The sequence below is a fragment of the Amblyraja radiata genome, chromosome 3 (genome assembly GCF_010909765.2).
Source record: "Amblyraja radiata isolate CabotCenter1 chromosome 3, sAmbRad1.1.pri, whole genome shotgun sequence".
NCBI lineage: Eukaryota > Metazoa > Chordata > Chondrichthyes > Rajiformes > Rajidae > Amblyraja > Amblyraja radiata.
This window is the reverse complement of record NC_045958.1, coordinates 66,416,635-66,439,069: the sequence shown is the minus strand read 5'-3', so window position 1 is coordinate 66,439,069 and position 22,435 is coordinate 66,416,635. Positions and strand designations below refer to the sequence as shown.

The 22,435-nt window shown below is 42.1% G+C and overlaps 1 protein-coding gene across 2 annotated transcripts in view; it reads right to left on the bottom strand.

Moving 5' to 3' along the window:
• uhrf2 (ubiquitin like with PHD and ring finger domains 2) overlaps positions 1–22,435 on the bottom strand; it is a 112,252-nt gene that overhangs the window by 10,291 nt on the left and 79,526 nt on the right. For both annotated transcript variants that reach the window (XM_033017962.1, XM_033017963.1), the window contains 5 exons: positions 8,665–8,774; positions 8,346–8,532; positions 5,781–5,904; positions 5,555–5,662; positions 1,904–2,008 (listed from right to left, as the gene is read on the bottom strand). In XM_033017962.1, coding sequence (XP_032873853.1) covers positions 1,904–2,008; positions 5,555–5,662; positions 5,781–5,904; positions 8,346–8,532; positions 8,665–8,774 — 634 coding nt within the window. The remainder of the gene's footprint in view (positions 1–1,903; positions 2,009–5,554; positions 5,663–5,780; positions 5,905–8,345; positions 8,533–8,664; positions 8,775–22,435) is intronic.

Below are 22,435 nucleotides of genomic sequence, written 5' to 3'. Positions count from 1 at the left end.
ATATGCAAAGTTCACAAATTGGAGCAACGAATTGCGGATGCCGGAAATCCAAAAATATTGGAAAAAACTCCATGAGCCAGGCTGCTTCCATGGTGAGAGAAACTGAATCAATGTTTTGGTTCAGCGACCCTTCTGCCTGACCTGCCGAGTTACCTCCTGCTTTCGTTTATAATGGACTGACATGCAGTGGAAGGCAGCCTTCTGGTTGAATCTTTCTTTTAAGTCGTGGAGATAAAGCACACATTTGGGTAACGTACAAAAGAATAGCTGAAGACAGACACAAAACGCTGGAGAAACTTAGCGAAACAGGCAGCATCTCTGGAGAGAAGGAATGGGTGACGTTTCAGGTCGAGACCCTTCTTCAGACTGAATAGCTAGTGTATCTTCAGTAAGGATCAAATCAAATGAGAAAGGAAAAGCAACTTTGGCCAAAATTTGGGAAAAAAACTGTGTGGGGGGGGGGAGGAGGTAAGAATGCTGGGAGAGAGGAAAAGCAGGAAGGTAACAGGTGAACATAGGCGAGGGGGGATTTTGATAGGCAGATGGTTGAAATAAAGGCCAGAGATTTCAGCAGAAGGTATGAGACACGATTATAGAGTTGCAAATTGTGATGCCAGAGAAAGGAATGAAGGAGGAGGGGAGTAATTGTTGCATTCAAGAGGGACACAGGAGAGAATGGGAGAAGGGGGTGCATTAACTCTGCAGACCAACAAACTCTGCAATTTGTCGACCAAAAAGAGTAAAGCTGAAGTTCAACGGCCAGAAAGAATAACTCTACAGCTCATCAATCAGAAACATAACTATTTCTCTTTGCATAGATGCTGCCTAACCTACAGAGTATTTCCAGCACATGTAGGAATGAACTGCAGATGTTTTAACTGGAGATATGAACAAAAGATATATCCGAGGACATAGCGGGATCTAGAGAGGAAATTGCGGGAGCCCTGGTTGAAATTTACGTTGTCCTTAAATACAGGAGAGATGCCGGAAGACTGGAGGGTGGCAAATGTTGTGCCTCTTTTCAAGAAGTGCTGCAGGGAAAATGCTGGGAACTATAGGCCGGTGAGCTTAACATATGCAGCTGGAAAGTTACTATAGAGTATTCTGAGGGATAGGTTCTATAGACATTTGGATGGCAAGGGCAGATTAGGGATAGTCAGCATGGTTTTGTACATGGGAGGTTGCGTCTCACAAATCTGATTGATTTTTTTGAAGACATGACCATAAAAGTCGATGAGGGCAGAGCTGTAGATGTTGCGTACGTGGATTTCTGTAAGGCATTCGACAAGGTGCCGCATGGTAGGCTGCTCTGGAAGGTTAGATCGCATGGGATCCAAGGAGAGAAAGCTGAATGGATAGCAAATTGGCTCCATGGAAGGAAGCAGAAGGTGATGGTGGAAGGTTGCTTCTCAGACTGGAGGCCTATGACTAGTGGTGTGCCTCAGGGTTCGGTACTGGGTCCGTTACTGTTTGTCATCTACATCAATGTTTGTCATCTACATCAATGGGCAAGATTAGCAAGTTTGCTGATGATACAAACGTGAGTGGTTTTGCTGATAGTGAAGATGGTTGTGAAAGATTGCAGCAGGATCTGGGCAGAGGAATGGTTGATGGAATTTAATACAGAGTAGTGTGAGATGTTGCATTTCGGGATGTCGAACAAATGCTGGAGTAACTCAGCGGGACAAGCAGCATCTTTGGAGAGAACGAATGGGTAACGTTTCGGGTCGAGACCTTTCTTCAGACTCTTCTTCAGAGTCTGAAGAAGGGTCTCGACCCTAAACGTCACCCCATTCCTTCTCTCAAGAAATGTTGCCTTGGAGTATTTTGTGTCTATCTTCAAGTATTGCCAGCGTTTTCTATTTTCATTTCCATATAGGGGTAGCCATTGTAAGTAACATACCACTTCGTCCTCGAAGCCTCCAGCGAGCACCAGGGAGTAAGCTCCATCATTGCTCCTTCCATGAATCCCTCCAACATGTGGCCTGTGAACACCTGCTTCACTCACCTTGCAGTGACAAAGCATTCAAATTTAAACAGCTCAGAAAGATGGCAATCAAATTAGCCAAAGACACATGATTAGTAATTATTCTGAAATGGTCATTTTTGTATTAACCTAAACCAGAAACAGAAACAGAGGGTTTCCAGATCAGTTGAGACTATTCAAAATAAGGTTGTCTGAGATTACGAATGTTAATTCAGTTACAAAGATAATCTGATTAGTTCACTGTTCTTCAAAATTCCCAAATCTGTCCGTATACTCATCCAAATGCTAGAATCAATAATCAGCTTATAGTCACATACTTAAAATCAATGGGAAAAATCTGAAACATTTTGTAGTGTTTGAATCACTCGAAACAAACAAAAAGGGATAAGCATGTGGGCCATTTGGAGGACAGTTAGAAAACAGATTACCTCTCTGGCAGTGCTATGAAAAGACAGAAACTAGTAGGTTGGGTGGTTGTAATTACCGGGGTAGTACAGAGGTTGGTGCTTGGGCCCCACCTGTTCACACAATATTTCAACTATTTAGATGTGGATAATTCAGGTAATATAGCATTACTGAGCATCACATTACTGATGATGCAAAGTTGGGCAGTGGGTTGAGGAAGATGCTGAGCTTCAATACAGGCAAAGTCAACAGGTGAGGAGAATGGAGAAATATGGAGTCACCACTTTGGTGCAAAAATGATGATAGGTAGCATACTAGCACTGCTAGCATTTGTTTCGAGCAGACTAGAATATAAAGGCACTGGTCAGACTGCATTTGGAGTATTGTGAGCAGTTTTGGGTCCCATATCTGAGGAAGGATGTGCTGGCATTGGAGAGGGTCCAGAGGAGGTTCATGAGAATGATCCCAAAAATGATTGGGTTAACATATGATGAATGTTTGATAGTACTGGGCCTGTACTCGCTGGAGTTTAGAAGAATGAGGGGGGACCTCAGTGAAACTTACCGAATAGTGAAAGGCCTGGATAGAGTGGATGTGGAGAGGATGTTTCCACAAGTGGGAAAGTCTAGGACCAGAAGCCTTGGCTTCAGATTAAAAGGAAGTGGATAAGGAGGAATTGATTTAGTCAGAGGGTGGTAAATCTGTGGGTTTAATTGCTGCAGACAACTGTGGAGGCCGTCATTGGATATTTTAAAGGCGCAAATTGACTAATTCGTGGTTAATAAGGATATCAGGGGTTATGGGGAGAAGGCAGGAGAATGGGGTTGAGTGGGAAAGATAGAGCAGCCATTATTGAATGGCAGAGTAGACTTGATGGGCAGAAGGGCCTAATTCTGCTCCTATAACTTATGAGCTTATGCTAGTAGAGCCACTGCCTCACAGCTCCAGCAACCAGAGAACAATCCTCACCTCTGGTGCTGTCTGTGTGGAGTTTGCCCGTTCTCCCTGTCACAGCATGGATTCCTCCACGTGCTGCAGTTCCCTTCCACACCCTAAAGACATGTTGCTTGACAGGTGGCCGTGGTAAATTTTGCTCGTAATGTGTAATCAATTGATGGAATTGGTGTGGATTTAGGGAGATTTTGTTGGGAATGTATGAACAATAAAATCGTATCAATGGGGATTAGTGAAAATGGCGATTTGATGGTTGGTTCAGATTATGGGTCTGAAGGATCTGTTTTTAGAAACATAGAAAATAGGTGCAGAAGGAGGCCATTCGGCCCTTCGAGCCAGCACCACCATCCATTGTAATCATGGCTGATCGTCCCCAATCAATAACCCGTTCCTGCCTTCTCCCCATAATCCCATGACTCCACTAGCCCCTAGAGCTCTATCTAACTCTCTTAAATCCATCCAGTGGTTTGGCCTCCACTGCCCTCAGTGGCAGGGAATTCCACAAATTCACAACTCTCTGAATGAAAAAGTTTTTTTCTCACCTCAGTCTTAAATGGCCTCCCCTTTATTCTAAGACTGTGGCCCCTGGTTCTGGACTCACCCAACATTGGGAACATTTTTCCTGCATCTAGCTTGTCCAGTTCTTTTATAATTTTACATGTTTCTATAAGACCCCCCTCATCCTTCTAAACTCTTTTTTGTGTTGTAGAATTTTAATGGGTAGAACCAAGTACCCCAAGTCACCTGGCAACACTCGTGCACCTAATGAGAATTATCCCAGATACATTATATTCAAACTAATGTCATTTAAAACAGTTTCGTATAAGCGGTATATACAAAACTGGTTTAAATTACATTAATCATAACCAACTGCATTGCACACAGGATCTGCGTACTACGAGACATTGCGACGAGGACAAGGATTGGCGCAAAAGGCGACATCAGATCCCAGAATGAGCATGTTTCCATTCAAAGCAGACAATAAACCAGATGAAAACTGTTCACCTGGCAATGCTCCCGTGGTGAGGTGCTGTTCATGACTCACTCCTATAAAACCAAATTTCCTGCACAAATGGTCGCAGACCATTACTCCTTTAACATAATAACAAAAGGTGGGAAGCAATTGGGGATGTTCTGAGATATTAAGTCAATGGATGGAAACCACAACTGTGAACAGAGGTGTTTGAAGCACTTTTAAAGTGGTTTATAGGGAAACACCTTGAAAGGGTGTTTGAAACATCTCTGAAGTGCTTCATGTAAGTTTTAATTTTCCAAATTCACACAATGAAATGCAGTAGTTTATTTAATACTTGCAACAAAAAATGACATTGCTACTCAACAGCCGCATCTGTGTACTCCCTCATACTTTGACATTTTCAGTATTATACTATCCCCATGATTATTAGGAAATCACCATCCTGCGATTGGACAGAATTCCCTCCAGGAACTGAAACTCTCCTTTTACCAATCACAGTAAGTTGACATCCATTCACTTGCGAGAGATGACGGTGTTAGTAAAAAAGAATAGCAGATTATGTTTGAAATGTTGATGTAGCACAGGTAGCTACCAGTAGACTCACGACCTCACATCTCCAGCAACTAAGGGGCAATCCTCAACTCTGGTGCAGTGGTGTGCAGTTTGCACCTTCTCCCTGTCATACATGGCATGGGTATCCTCTGAGTGCTCCAAGAATTGGTGAGGATTTAGAGGGGATTTGTTGGGAATGTAGGGACAATAAAACGATGTCAGTGTGAGATTAGTGAAAATTGGCATTTGATCACAGTGAGGAAATGTTCATTCAAATTACTCCTACACTGCAAGGAACAAAAATGAATGGGCACTGGTGGTAAAGGGATGCTGAGAACTACTTAATATAAAAATCATTAAGGAATCTTTCATACTCAACAGTTATTGGGGAAACTGCTGCATAACTGTCCCATGAAATGTAATTCATTAAAAAGAATGCAACATATTTGTCCCAATATTTGCTATCATTTTTAGTGATTCAACTTTTATATATATATATAGTAACTTCATGTATATTCAAAGCCAAATAAATTTTATGTTGACTCTTAAAAATACCCATATAGCACTTTATTTTAAAATGTGTTTCTTGATTCATGGAATTTAACAGCAAAATAAATATAGAGAATAAAATCACCAAAATACATTACTTTGAAAAATGGAAGAAATTAAAGAATACACACCTGAACTCTGAACTTCCACATTGTGCCAACAGGAGTCCCAGGTATGGGACCATAATGGTTAGAAGGAACTATTGTGCATTCCTTAGTGCGACCAACACAGGCCATTCCCTACAGATGTGCAAGAGGTTACAGAAAGTAAACTAATAATAATCCAACTGATACCTTTAAACTAACACTCAAATAAGCATACAAGCATGCAATGAAATGGATGGACAGCTGCACGCACCTTGCCCCAGTCTCTTTGACTTGCAGTGCTGGCAGAAGGCATCTTGGCCTTCTTTTTACTCTCTTTAAGCTTCTCTCCTGCTCGCACAACTTCGCTCGTATCATTTTTACAGGAAGGGCAATACCTGCAGATAAACAACATTCAAATAACAAAAAAGACATGACTATATGTGCAGTTGTGTTCAGTTTCGGTCACCCTGCGATAGGAAGGGTGTTGTTAAGCTAGAAAGAGTGCAGAGAAGATTTACGTGGTTGTTGCCAGGACTCGAGATCCTGAGCTACATGGAGAGGTTGGGCAGGCTAGAACTTTATTCCTCGAGGTGTATAAGATCACGAGGGGAGTAGATAGGGTGCATGCACTGTCTTTTAACCAGAGATGGGGAATCAAGAACCAGAGGACATAATTAAGGTTCAGCTTAGTTTAGTTTAGTTTTTAGTTTAGTTTAGAGATACAGTGAGGAAACAGGCCCTTCATCCCACTGAGTTAGTGCCAACCAACAATCCCCACACACTAGCACTATCCTACACACTGGGAACAATTTACAAACTTTACCGCAGCCGATTAACCTGCAAAACTTTACCTTCTTTGGAGTGTGGGAGGAAACCGGAGCACCTGGGGAAAATCCACGCTGGTCACAGGGAGAATGTACAAACTCCGTACAGACAGCACCCGTGGTCAGGATCGGACCTGGTCTCTGGCGCTGCAAGGCAGCAACTCTACCGCCGTGTTACTGTGCCGCCCCGAATAGGAACGCCCCGAATTTAATAGGAACCAGAGGTGCAACTTTTTCCACACAGAGGGTGGGGGTTATATAGAACGAGCTACCAGAGGAAGTACATGAGGCAGATACTATAACAACAATTAAAAGACATTTGGACACGTATATGGATATGAAAGATTTAGAAGGATATGGACCAAACACGGCAGGTGGGACTAGTGTAAATGGGGCATTTTGGTCGGCATGGGCAAGTTGGGCCGAAGGGCCAGTTTCCATGCTTTATATGGAACCTAATGAAAGACCAATGTTTTCCAAAACCTCAATCATGAAGCATGACATAACATAGCAACATTACTGATAAACAAACACAACAATGCTGCTAACTCAGTAACAAAGATGGCCCACAACAAATCCTAAAAACAATGAATTTTAATATATATAAATATTCATTGATAATTAATAATCCACAAAACATATTGGAATAGTGCATCAGTTTAATCAAGTAATTGTTTCATCCAATTAATTTCAATGTTGTGAGCCTACCCAACTCAATGATGAAGCTAATTACTGTAATATATTTGCTAATGGTTTATTTGGAACCTGTTGCCAATATCATTATCGATATGATTCTTAATAATCACTTAAAAATTGAAGAGGCAAAGAGACATTGTAATTTTGTTTGGCTCTGCCCAATTGCTTTGCAGATGGGCTAAAAATGCTGTGTCTTCCACAGAAGTTGTAGCAGATGTATGAAATGCAAAACAGAAAATTCTACAAGCACAGGCAAGAAAATAAAATCATCCAGGTGGTCATTTATGGCAAATATCTGAGGGCCCAGAAACCATGGACAGAGTGGAATAAAGAGAATATCCACTCATAATAAAATGGAGACCATTGTGAAACAAAAATCTGAAATTGTCCAACTGGCAAATAGCATCGCGGATATTTCAGATGTATATATGATTTAGGGTTAAAAAATATGACCATATCATTGTCCACTGGTTCACCATTCACCAATGCAATAAATTCAAAATTCTCCTTCCTTAACTTATAATCTTACTCCCATCAACATCCTCAACAGATACAATCCATGATGTACACCCTTCCCTTTGCTCCATCAGTAGTTGGGTTTTATCTCTCATATTTCTGTATTCCAAAAAAATCTTTCTACTTCCATTCCCATCTAGTTGCTCCTTTCTCCACCTTAACTAATGCTGAATATCATCCAAAGTACAATTTAAGGTATAATTCACTGGTGGTCTTTCAATACAGAGGAAGATTAAAGTGACTTTTTGGAAGCGCAGGTTTACCACCGATTTTCTGATGGTTCCAGACCATTTCTGGATTATGTGTTTAGTCGGACCAACAGAGATCATGGTCTCTGAGACTGGATTGGTACTGCCTAGGCCGCCGAGGGACCGAGATACAATGTCGGCCTTGGAAGTCAGCTATGGGAACGGATCTGCCAGCTTCAGCTGGGCCAGAGTTCCGGAGTCCTGGCCACAAGGGGCAAATTCGACCTGCTAATCGGCACGGAAGTCCAGATGAGGTTGAGATTGGCCTTCTCACCCGTCTAGGCGCCACATTTTTGGAGGCACTTCCAGGGGCGACTTCAAGTGCACTCTCATAATTGTGTCCGGATTAAAGGAGGTGCAGGACTACCGGTTGCCTGAAACATCGGTGGTGGACTTGTATTTATATCTATAACTTATTGCCAACCTTTAATGGAAGGTGACTTTGGCTAAATTAAGAGCGCAAGACCCAAAGTATAGAGGAATAGAGATTTCCCACTTCTTTCTCCTGCCCCAGCATTTAACCAAAATAATATTCATCAAGACAATATTTACCAGTCTTCATCTTCTGGTATCTGGCTGAGAGGTGGATTCAAGCAGTATGTGTGATATGCCATATTACACTCATCACACAACAGCTGCCGATCTGGATCCTGCTTCCCACCACATAATCGACAGGCACAGTATCGGCATTCTTTGTCAGGGTCTGCCTTACAGTATTTACACTCAGGACCACTCTTCCCTGGAGAAATAATGAAAGGTGGGGGGGGGGGCACAAAAATAAAAAACAGATCAAAACAATTGCTTGACTTAAATTTGTCTGCAGAGTAAACGAACAGTTTAGAAAAGTCATTGCATGTAAACAGCTTCATACTTTTAAACTGGCCATCAGCTAGTGTAATTGGCTCAGCTCCAGATTCTTCAATCTTGTATATTTCATCCAAACATGCTAACTTGCAATCGCCTATCATATCTAATGGGCCACTGTAAAATATAAAAAGGGTAAAGGTTTGCTTGCACAGTTAGGCAATTTCACAAACATTTAAAACAGAAACATCTACAAAAGAAATCCTTCAACATCACCAAAAAGGCAACATCTTACCAATGCACGCACTGAACTTCCATTGCAATTTTCACAGCCACAACCATTCTCCCCCCACAAAGCAAAGATCATTTAGAGATAAATATTCATTTTCAGGACAAGGTTCATGCATGCAGATACAAGCCATTTCCATGTGAAATAATTCCTTAAAAAAAAAAAATTTCTAATGCACAGTTCAACAGTTTCGGAATGAGTTGGATATTGCTTCAAATTACATTCACCAATGCAGCGTTTAACCAGAACCCAGAAGGTACGTACCAGCCCACTGCACACAAATAAGGTCACTCATAATCAAACATTATTTGAAACACAGATATTCTCCCTACAATGGAACAAAAAGGATTGTGCACCATCTAGTCCAAGTAATCAAGTGGTAGATTTCCAAGTGTGCAAATGGTTAATGAAAGTTCAATCTCTTAATTTGTAAAATAACTTAAAAATGGCAGAATGAAATAGAGCATCATTTTAAAGTTACAAGTTACATCAAATTCTCCAATTTCAAGTAATTGACGCCAACAACCTCCCCCGATGGGCACACATTTCTCCCACTATCTCCTACCATCCATCTCCCTGCTTTTTTTTCCCTCCTCCATTCACTCAGCTCCCATCCCTGAGCCCCATTTTTCCTTTATACCCCCTGACTTTCCCCTCACCCAGATCATTCCCTCCGGCATTACATTTAACTCCTCTCTTTCCTTATCTTCTGTCTCCTTTTAGTCTTTAGCCATTGTCCCTTACTTCACCCATCTGCCATTCAAACACCATCTCCCATCACCTGCACCCACCTGTCACTTATCAGGCTTTGTTGAAACCCCATCTCTCTTTCCCAGGGTCTCCCACACCATCAGTCTGATGAAGGGTTTCGGCCCGAAACGTGGCCTATTTCCTTCGCTCCATAGATGCTGCCTCACCCGCTGAGTTTCTCCAGCATTTTTGTCTACCATCAGTTTGAAGACATGTGCATTCTCTCTACAGATGCTGCCTAACCCGTTGAGTTCCTCCAGCACTTGGCTTTTTACTCAAGATTCCAGCAGCTGCAGTTTCTTGCATCTCTCTTGCCTTTCACTCCACCAGGAACATGCCGTTCCAGAACATTCTCAATTTCACCTCGAGAAGCCTTTAATTAAATTAGGCTGTGGGCCGAGGGGCTTTTTCGTTCAAGTTCATGACCCAACTCATGGAACTACCTGAATTTTTAACATATTGAGTAATATTATATAAATCATACCTGAAACTCGTCAAGACCAAAACCTGCACATATTTCTAAAATATGAGAAAAACCTCAAATTTTCCGAGTTGTAATTGTCCAATCAATGCACGTTTGACACTGAGGTCGGACGAAAATTGACCAATCGTCGTTTTATGGCCGCTAGGCAGCGAGGACCCTGGGATAATGGCTGCCTCCTAATTAGATCAAAACAATGGCAAGGTTTCGAAGAAAAAAAGGTAATGCTAACCTTGCTGATAATTTTGTTTTACAATTGATTTATCTTTATAAAGTTATGATGTGAAATGTTAAATAAAAATGATAAATAACAAATGTAGAGCTTGGGTTAGGATTAGGGTCAGTCAGTCAGTCAGTCGGTCGGTCGGTCTGTCAGTCGGGCTATCGGTAGGCCGATGGATGCTGTGGAGGATCGGTCGGGCTGTCGGGCCGCTGGTGGGTGCTGTGAGTGGTCGGACGGCCGGTGGGTGCTGCGAGGGGTCGGTCGGGCTGTCGGTGGGCCGGTGTTGCAGCGAGCAAGCGGGCGGTCTGACGGTGCCGGCACTATGGGGGTGCTGAAGGCGGGCCGGGCGGCGTGCAGGGCAATGCTGCTCCTCTCCATCATCACCACGATGATCCAGAAAGGCATGCTGGCTGAGGTGGACGCGCTGAGGGGCCACACTTACGGAGCCCGCAGCTGGTCTCAAAGCGGCTCCAGCTCCAGCTGTGGGCAGCTCTGGAAGGGGGGCGGGTTAGGGTTAGGCATTTTCCTGGCCTTCCCCCAGCCTGGCACTGCCCCAGTCCCACTATGGCCGTGACCCTCACTCTGCACACTGGCAGTCAGTGGGGTTCAGTAAACGGGGGAACCCACAGGAACTGCCCTCACCCATTAATTAGGCTGGTTCAGGAGCCAGACCTCTGCGGCAGTCTCATTCAAAATACACACTCACAATTATATTATACATAATTATACATGTTTACAGTCACATTCACAAGTCATATATATGGTATGATAATATATGGTTTAAATAGACTGCAGCACGGAATTAGGCTCCCATGGTGTAATGTGGGCATTGGACACTAGATGGCGCTTACTTTCTAATTTTCTAATTATTTATATGAATTAATGTGCAACTTTTGGCACTGACGAGTTATGACTTCCTTCTCAATTATATTTTATATAAATCTGTGCAAAATTTCATGTAGATCCGAGACATGGGTCACGAAAGTTAAATTCTAGACACATTTTCGATGCTCAGCCCACAGCCTAAATTAAATAGAAAGTATTCTATAGGGATACAAATCAGTTGGTTTGGCAACTGCTATGCTCAAGTTATGGATGCAGCCCAGTTCATTATGCAAACCAGCCTCCCCTACCATCCACTCAATCTACACTTCACGATGCCTCAGGAAAGCAACCAAAAATAATCATGGACCACTCACTAATTCCCTCTGCTCCCTTCTGAAGCGACAAGGGTTTGAAGGCATCTACCACCAGATTCAAGAACATATTTCCCGAACAAGACCTCATAAACTAAGGATATATTCCTGATCTCTCAATCTACCTACTGTATGGATTGATTGCTGGTTGGCGCAGACTTGGTGGACCAACGGGCCTGTTTCCGCGCTGTACGTCTAAAGTCTAAATGCAATAATTTAAAAAAGTGAAAATGAATTAACCAATTGCCCATACTACCATGAAATGATGGGCTGATCATTCTATACCAAGTTTAACCTGAAACATCCACAAGCAGATTCTGCAGCAAACTGATGGGGAATGACATTTGGTTTACACTCTACCACTGAACTCCATGAGGAGTTCAAAGTCAGTGCTGTTTAACATTTACGTCAACAGTAAGATGTTATCTGTTGGCAATCCACATCAAATTCCAGCTTAAGATAAAAGGACTGCTCCAAACTGCATTTTGTTTGTGTGCTTAAGAGCATCAATGCATATTGACAATGACAAATAGTTATAAATGAATGGACATCTGACTTGTAATGAAGAGCAAAACATCCAGAAGCCTGCCACAAACAAACAGTGCAGTTATAAATAAACTGAGCATAATTGTCTTTTCCACTCTGTTGATTTATCAATCTGGAAAAAACACCACTCACTAAAAAGTCTCCTGATATCTGACTAGGTGTTTTGATTAATCTTAAACTGAAATCATATTTGTGTTTTGGCATTTGATTAAGTCTCTGAAGAATAGCCCTACTCTCCACAGCAATTAATATATGTTCTGTTTTCTAACCTATCAAGTGGAAATACTCTGGTAGCACAGCAACAAAACCATGCACAATAATTATGGTAACTGATCAAAGAACAAAGTGTTTAGACTATTTATAAGCAGAGTAATACATTACATGTAAATAATATCCAATTTATTATAATGTTCTTGTAACTGATTGCAGGTTATTTACCCATAATCTTTTACGGATTACATGGCATGTCATCCTATATTAATTAAACAGTTTATTATCCTGATCTACCCATTTCATTGTGAAATATGTCCGTACATATAAAATGTTCAGGTCTCTCGCTCTTTCCACATATCCCACTATTTAAAATGTGCAGTCAAACTTACCTACAGGGAATATAGACACAAGGAACTGTAGATGCTGGATTACAAAGAAAGACACAAAGTGCTGGAGTAACTCAGTCTGTCAAGCTGCTGACCCGCTGAGTAATTCCTGCACTGAGTGTCTTATTTCACTCATGGGAAAAATGCCTTGGACTGTGGTTGTTAACTACAGTCTTAGTGGCAAGCTGGCTCCCAACCTTTCCCATTCCTTTATACTCCAAGGAAGCATTTAACAAGGTGTGCATTCAGAAGGAGAAAACGGCAGAGGTTCTTTGCAACAAATTTGGATATAGAAACACTATAGGTTGCCAATCTGATTGAATGGTGCCAGGACAACAATTTGCCTCTAAATTGTTGACTTAAGATGGGGGAAGCTGAGGCTCCACGAACCCGTCTTCATCGATTGGTTCATGATGGAGAGTCAACAACTTTAAGTTTCAGGGCATGCATATCTCTGAAGATCTGTTCAGGGCACAGTACATGAATGCAATCATAAGGAAAGGCCATCAATGCCTCTACTTCCTTACGTATGTGGAGATTCAACACATCATTGAATATTCTATTCAACTTCTACAGGCATATAGTAAAGAGTATATTGACCAGTTTAATCACGTCCTGTTTCTACAAACCGAATGCCCAGGAACGAATGAGATTGGAAAAAGTGGTGGACACTTGTCCATCATGGGTATCGATCTCCCCCACCATCGAAGGGATCTATAGAAGGCGCTGCCTTAAAATGACAGCCAATATCATCAGAGATCCACACCACCCTGGCCATGATCTCATTTTGCACCTACCATTGGGAAGAATGTATAGCAGTCTGAAAACTGTGAGCACCAGTTTCAAGAATAGCTGCAAAATAATTAATTTGTTCTATTTTCGGTATATCTGACAATTAAACGCTCTTGACTTGACTCTCGACTCTGCTGTTCAAAAAAGATTAATAGATACCCAAACTACAAACTTAAAGAATGGCCACACACATCTAGCCTTAAATGCGGAATTAAATTGTGAATTAAATTATTATTGTGATAGAAGTACAATCTATTCAGGTCAGCTATCGCGGATCTGCAAGAGTAAATCTATGATCATTAATTATAATTGATGTCTTTAACACATTACTTCAGTGCATTCATTGCCTCCTTCACTAAGATCAGTGGTTCTTAACCTGGGGGTCGGGACCCCCATGCGGGGTCGTTTGGGGCTTTACCGGGGGTCATAAATAACATATCCATTTGTTGAGCCCATGTTTAGGAAAGCTAACAAAGCTACATACCACATCCAGTATTTTGTTCACGTATTGCCAAAAGGTTAAGAACCATTGACTTAGAAGTAGAAACGTGTAAAATTCTACGCAGCTTTGAAACATCATCCATGTCATAGATAAAGTTAACTAGAATCTGTTGCTATGTAGATTTATGCAACAGTGTTCAATGATGTACTGCATAAACTTTCAATGGGTTTTCGGAAAGATGCCATAACAGCCATGTTGTACAGCACAAAGTGGATTGCGAACCCATGCAAAACCCAACTAAAACTAGAGACCGAGACAACAAGGAGGCAGCACACCATCCTGGAATACAGTTTGCAACCACAGATTCTCCTGTCTGTCCCACACCCCCCAACTAACGATTCTCCTACCACAATCGCTCTGCCTGGCTTCAGCCTCCCCTGCTGTGCCTCAGAACCAGTCTCAGTGCCACAGACCTGACTGCTGCTGCTTTCTCCTTGTTTTCCCCTGCAGAACATGTGTTTGAGGGGAATGATCAATAGGGAATGACCCTGCACTCTCTGCCTATTCCCTTTATCGGCAGTCAAACATCTACATTCCACCTGCAACTTGGGTGTGGTCACGACAGTAATACTCTGATCGATGAGACCTTCAACCTGGATAATCTTCAGTGTTCCTTCATGTGATCTGTCAGGAGCTAAAATAATTAATCCCAAAGTCTATTCATGAAGAATTAGGTGAGTGGTACTTTAGAACTCCGGGAAATCCAACACATGATCCATGAGTCAAAAGGCCTCTGGGTGAGCTGTACATTGCACAAAATTAGACTTTACTTTAGACTTTAGAGATAAAGCGTGGAATCAGGGCCTTCGGCCGACTCCAACCACCGATCATCCCCGTACACTAACACTATCCTACACGCTAGGGACAATTTACAGATGCAAATCAACCGACAAATCTGTACATCGTTTGGAGTGTGAGAGGAAGCCGGAGCACCCGGAGAAAACCCATGCGGTCACAGGGAGAACGTACAAACTCAGAGAGTGGGAGGTGCCTGAATACCTACATGGATAGGCACATGAATACACAATGGAGGAATATGGATAATGTGCAGAGAGAAGGGATTGTTCTAAGTACACATCATGTTCAGCAGAGACATCAAGGGCCTGTTCCTGCGCTGCCCTGTTCCATGTAACATTTGTCAACTGCATTTGAATCTTGGACAGCTACAGTTCACCACAAATAAGCCACAGAATATGCATGTCACACAAACGTCCACAGCATAACAATATAGAAATACAACAGTTGGTGCCTTTAGTTGAAAAACGTCACACTTCCCAGCTGAAAATAATCCGCACAAAACTTAAAAACAAATAAAGATGATTTGGTATTTTCCAGTTATAAGGCTCAACGGTTTCTTGAATATTTCAGGCAAAAAAATGGAAGGATGTGCTCTGATTCTGATGTAGTATCAGTGATCTGGAGTAGAATCTCATCACAGAATGCCACCTCAAGTGCAGAGCATTGATAGCACTGTTTGCTTTTACACTGGAAGTATTTGGCTCAGAATGAACTCAAAACAGGTCCAGATACAGGTCTAATCTGATTTGAAAGGACAGTTCAACAATTTCCAATCCTTTCATTCCCATTTTGGAGCCATCCTCCTGCAAACAGAGAGACGTACAGAGAGATCTTGGGGTCCAAGTCCATAACTCCCTAAAAGTGCCTACACAGGTAGATAGAGTGGTAAAGAAGTCATATTGTGTGCTTGCTTTCATATGTCGGGACATTGAATATATGAGTCCGAAAGTCATGATGCACCTTCATCAGACTTTGGTTAGGCCATATTTGGAGTATTGCGTGCAGTTCTGGTCGTTCCATTACATTAAGGATATGCAGGCTTTGTGAAGGGTGCAGAGGAGGTTTACCAGATAATATCTGAATTAGGGCTATTAGGTACATGGAGAGGTTGGACAGACTTGTACCAGTACGAGAGACAGAAGCCTGAAGTCCCAACCCTCTAGGTTGAGGAACAGCTACTTTCCTACGACGACATGGCTCTTCAACCCACCTGCATACCTGTAATCTTAACTCGGCAACTGAACACCTTGGCACAGCCATGGATTTCATGACTATTGGCATGATAAATACTTTATCATTGCAATATATCAGCCAATCTCAAAGATTTTATTTGAGTTAGGATTAGGGTTCTATGTGGTGTGATCAAATGACAATTGAAATTCCCGATACACTGACTATCCTAGTAATCATAACCTATATTTAATTTGTCAAACAAAACTCTCCTATCTTAAAATCATGTTGATTCTGGCCAAACATGTTAAAATTTTCTAAGTATCATATTGCTACATCTCTAATAATGGCTTCAAGCATTTTCCTGTCAACCACTCTCAAGCTAATGTTCAAAAAATGTGGTACTCTGTAGCACCATCTCATGGCAGCAAATTTGCAAGCACTGAAGTAATTTGCCCAGATGTAAGCCAATCACCCGATTCCAAAATCACTTTATATCGACACTCATCTAAGAGCCCATAGAAAGTGACAGTGAATATTTTAGAAGAACAAAGTCACGCAGTTGCTTTAACACAACGTGTTCAGAAAATGATCTGAGGGTGTTAAATCAATTTCAAGTGTGATTTTGCTTGGAACACAGTCTTACTATTGAGAAGTTCTGCATGGAAAGAAGGTGAATAGCATGGCTTGAAAGAGCTAGATCTTGGATTTCACCCACTTGAATGGGCTGTCAGTGACTCTGGATATTTTTCTATTTTCTCTCCTCAGCTTAGTTTCTGAGTAAATACCAGATGTGTTATATTATGCAAACACATGTTCGCTTAACATCTATTTCACTTTAAAAACCCGTTGGCTTTCATTCCATCAATTAAATTCAGAGCACGTCTTAGATACAAACTGTACCACCTTGTTCGCTTGCCATTTGTTTACCATGCCACTTCCAAGCATCAAGATTCACCTTTGCCCCTGTTTGGTCACTGAGATGCAAGATGAAAAGAGGAACACAATTTCTAACACAAAATTCTCCAAACATTAAACTAACGCCTGTGAGGAACGATTAACATTGATGTTTTCACAGATTTTTGCTCCTTACTTTTGAACTGCAAGCTGATTTTTCACCAACGAATTGTCATGGAATTGGAATTATGGAGCAAGAATTCCATTTAATTTTGTAAAAGCACGATTTATTGCTTTCATCCAATTTCATTTAGACAACTGAACCAGGGTTGACAAAATATAATTATGCCTATGTTTAATAGCATCCTTATATTTATTTCATGATATAAGAGTCTTATACATATGTAATGCATACCACAAAGGGAAAATGATTGTGTTTTAATATAGTAAACTGCACTGAATATTGCTTTAGAGATCAACACCTAAAACAATAGAAACACTTGTTGAGTAAGTCAAATCAAACTGAAGCACAACAAGTGTTAAGATGATAAAAGATTATTGGAGATAAGCAGAATTGAATGTTGTCAAGTGTTTGGTAGATGGGTTAAGTGCCAACATTACAAAGTCACTTGAACAATTTCAAAATCTGAGAAACATTTTTAGAACATTGTAAAATAAAGCAAAACAGCTTATAAAGTAGATAGACACAAAGTGCTGGAGTAACTCAGTGGGTCAGGCAGCATCTCTGGAGAAAATGGATGGGTGACGTTTCGGGTCGGAATCCTTCTTCAGACTGGAGTCACAGCACTTTGTGTCTCTCTTCGGCATAAACCAGCATTTGCAGTACCCGCCTACGCAGATTATAAAGTCAATGTGTTCCTATGTAAGTGACAATTCAAAGCAACGCCATCCTAAAATTGTTGGCATTTTGGGATAAAATAAATTATTGTGTCACTTACCTCTGCCTTTACTGAGGAAATAAAATAAACAATATTATCTTTTCTCACAAATACTGTGGTGCTGGTGGTGTGGTGCTCACAGTGGATATTGGTTACAATTTTACAATGCGGAGTTGAGCAGAGGTGGTGAAGCTCTCCAGTGTGACACCTGCCTTTTTAACTGGATGCAGAATAGCTAGGGTTTGTATGTCAGAACTGCAGCTCGTCATTGCACTCTATGGTCCCAGAGGCAGGCTGCTTGTACATTCAGAATTTAAAAGTCAGAGTTTACATACAGGCCCAGCTCATCCATGCAACCAAAATGCCTATCAACGCTAGTCTAATTTGCTTGTGTTTGTCCCAAATCACTCCAAATCTTTCCTATCCATGTCCCTGTAACGTGTGGGTCATTAAACTTGGAAGGCAAACTGAATAAATACCCCATAGTTCACATTTGAAAGTCATCAACTGGTTAAAACTCTCCTGAGCCCAGAAGGAGCAGGCACGGAATATAGACTAGTAGTTTGCTTGGATCTGACACTGCTCCAAGATATCTTCTGCACCAATTAAAGTCTGAAGCCAGGTTTGCCATCTGTGACAGACATGGAAATCCAATGTGTAAACTAGAAAAATCTGCAGAACTCCATATCACGTCATGAAGCCACATAGCGTGAAAACAGGCCCTTCAGCCCAACTTGTCCATGCAGACCAAGATGCCCCATCTCCATTGATCCCATCTGCCTGTGTTCGGCCCATATCCCTCCAAACTCTTTCTATCTATGTACTTGTCCAAATGTCTCCTAAATGTTATCGTACCCAAATGTGGATATGGTACGACAGACTGTTGTATGATATGTCGTCAGGGCTCATTAATACAACCAAGGATAGAAACATAGAAAATAGCAGGCCATTCAGCCCTTTGAGCTAGCACCGCCAGTCAATATGATCATGGCTGATCATCCAAAATCAGTACCCTGTTCCTTCTTTTTCCCCCATATCACTTGATTCCTTTAGCCCTAAGAGCTAAATCTAACTCTCTCGGTTTTTGCATTTTGCTTGAGAATCAGCATCAGGCCCACACCCTACATCTGTAAGTGCACATACAACTGGAATCGGGAGACCACAAAGATAAGCTATATTTCTAATACACAAATCCAGGCACTTCTGCGTCCAGTGAGAAGACAGGATTTGCAAGAGCCACGTTTCAACCTGGAGTGCTTCATCTCCTCGGCTCATGCACGAGTTGCCAAGTTGTAAGTAGCATCTGCGGTGAGCACCACAATGTATACCACTTACTCAGTGTCGTTTAGGAAAGGTTGCCAGGACAACAGTTCACTTCCCAAACACCAAAAATCCATCTACATTGGGAAAATATGAGCTTACAAGTGTACTACAATCAAGCTGTCTACAGTGTACAAGTATCTAGCTTACAGTGACTTCAAAGGAACCACACATGCTTGAATCTTGCTGCTGGGCATGTCATTCATCTGTAGTTAATTATTTGCTCCACAAAACAAGTGTTTTTTTCTGAAAAAGGAACAAGTGCATATTCTGATAAGTAAAGGCATTCTGTAGATGTAACTGCAACTATATGATAACAAGAAGGAAAATTACTATTTCCTATTTATAAATTGCTTGTGAGGTGCAAAAGATTTCAATGAAGAGGTAATGCAAAATTTCTCCAGCAAGCAGGAAAATACAAATATTTTTGTTTATTATTATTGTCAGGTGTACCGAGGTAGAGTGAAAAGCTTTTATGTTGCGTGCCCTCCAGTCGACAAAAACACTGTACATGATTATAAACACGCCCTCCACAGTGTACAGATACTGGATAAAGGGTATATCATTTACTGCAAGACAAAGTCTAATATAGTCTAATTAAAGATAGTTCAAAGGTCTCCAATGAGATAGATGGGAGGCCATGACCACACTCTAGATGGTGAGAGGAGAGTTAAGTTCCCTGTTAACAGCTGGGAAGAAACTGTCCTTGAATCTAGCCTTTAAAATTCTTCAATGAATTATACTCATCTTAAAGTTGAAGCTACAATGTTATATTTTTATGTCAATGTATTTTAGCCGTGAGATTAAAAAAAAAATATGCAGGGGATTGCTATCTCTGCCACCTTTCTCCCCTTTTTTGATCTCCCCGTCTCCATCACAGGGGAGACTATCGACTGACGTCTGTTACAAATCTACCGACTCCCAGTTATCTGGACTACACTTACTCCCACGCACCCTCTTACAATGCCACAGTCCACTATTCTCAATTTCAGTCCTTGCCGCATTTCCTCCAAAAATTAGAATTTCCATTCTAGGACATCCAAGATGCCCTCGTTCCTTAGGGAACATGTATTCCCCCCGCTGTCATAAATGGATCTTGCATCCATGTCTCCTCTGTGTACCACCCCCCCCTCTCCACCCCAAGATGAAAAAAGGATATTCCCCAGGTCCTCACCTTTCATCCCATGAGCCTCCGCATCCAACACCACTAGTCACATCTTCCCATCACCTCCACTTTCTGCCTTCCGCAGAGATCGCTCCCTTTGCAACTCCTTGATTCACTCATCCCTTCCCACCTAAACCATTCATTCCTCAGGTACTTTCCCCTGCAACCACAGGAGATGTAACACCCATCCCCATACCTCCTCCCTCGCTTCCATTCAGGATCCCCAATAGTCCTCCTCATCTACGTGTTCCCGATGTGGCTTCCTGTACATTGTCGAGACCAAGCATAGACTTGGTTTTGCCAAACATTTGCTATTATTTAGGCTGCATTTGCAGTGTATTTTTCATAGATGTTCAAATCGCCAACAAATTGCACTGTAATAAGCCCACAACTACATCTGGTTTGTTGTAATTGTTAGCGATGATATACAGATTAATACTTGGCGCTTCATATTGCTGTTTTTCATCGAACACTTCAGATTCAGATTCAGATTCAACTTTAATTGTCATTGTTAGTGTACAGTACAGAGACAACGAAATGCACTAACACTTACGCTTGATCCGCCGAGGCCTTCTGGATTTCCTAGTTGCTACCCATTTTAACTCCTCTTCCCATTTACAAACTGACCTTTCTGTCCTGGGCCTTCTCCATTGCCAGAATGATTCCACTCACAAACTGGAGGAACAGCTTCTCAGATTCCGCTTGGGTAGCTGATCGGCATGATCAATGAATTCTCCAATTTTAGGTAACCAAAACCCTCCTTCTCCCTCTTCTTCCCCACCCACCACTCGTGTCCTTCCTACACTCGCACCCATTTCTTTCCCCTACCTCCACCTACATTTGTCCTCCAGATTCACACCTCTTTAATCCTTCTGTCTCACACCTTTTGTCTTTTCACCTCTGGCCATTGTCCAACCTCCCGCCTATCAAACCCCTCTGCCCCTCAACTGTATCTCCTATTACCTACCAAGCTTTGTCCTGCCCTTCTGTTTTCCAGGTTTCTTCTCTCCCCCTCCCCCCCACTTCTTTCCTACAATCAGGCTGAAGACCCAAAACATTACCCATCCATGTTCTCGAGAGATGCTGCATCTAAGAGGAAGATCAGTTCTCTACACAAGCCGTATGAAGCACCAGGCGCTAGTCTGTATATCATCACTAACAATTACACACACCAAACAATATGTTGTATAAACCAGCTGTAGTTGCGAACATATTATGGTTCGATTTGTTGGCCATTTTAACACCTGTGACAAAAACACTGCAAGTGCAGCCAAAAGAACAGCAAGCTAATCACTCTCTCTGAAACGCTTTTGGATAGGACATGAAAGCAGTAGGAATGATTTATATTATAATAATCCAGGTACAAGATAAACATTCCACACAGTTGATGCACACAACACTTTTTTTAAATTTTGCAGTTCTCAATCATATGCTGGAGTCCGATTTTATACCTTACTGGACCAAGTGCAGACCCATTCGGTCTGCTCCGCCAACGCAGCCGTCCTCTACCTGGAGCCCCCACGGGAGGTGTGGGGGGCAGAGAGGGGGACAGAGAGGGAGCAGGGGGGGGGGGGGGGCAGAGAGGGAGGAGGGGGGGGGGCGCGTCGTCATAGGGGTGGGCTGGTTCCCGAATGCAATACTCCCTCGCTCCGGCTGATGGCTGCCCCCAACGCACCCGTCCCCTACCCGTAGCCTCCACGGGAGGCCGGCTACAGGCTCCAGGCAGGGCCCGAGTTCGGGGGGGGCAAGAAGACAGCGGGTTTTTGTCAAAGTCTTTTCAGATTCTTGAACATTTTCATTAATAACTGGAGAAATAAAGCATTAATTTTTCAGGTAAGGCGATTTCGGACTCCAGGGGGGAAAATCTCTAGCGGAATATGTAAACGTTACCGTTAGCGCATCGATTTTTCGAGCTGATGTGATTATACACGAACAAACACACACGCACAAACACACACACATCCAAGATCAGAGTTTTAATAGGTATATGATGTCATCACCGGGGAGAAGGAAGATTCCGCACTGGCATTTCATGGACAGCAATGAAGACCAGCAATGGGCCAATCAAGGTCCATAATATCACAGCGTAAATAGCAAAGTGACACCCAAAGCAGAATTTGGGCTATCATACACTATGTGGAGCAGCACGGGAATCACAAAATAAAGACAAATAGCTCACTAACAACCAACCAATCCTGTTTGATCATTAAA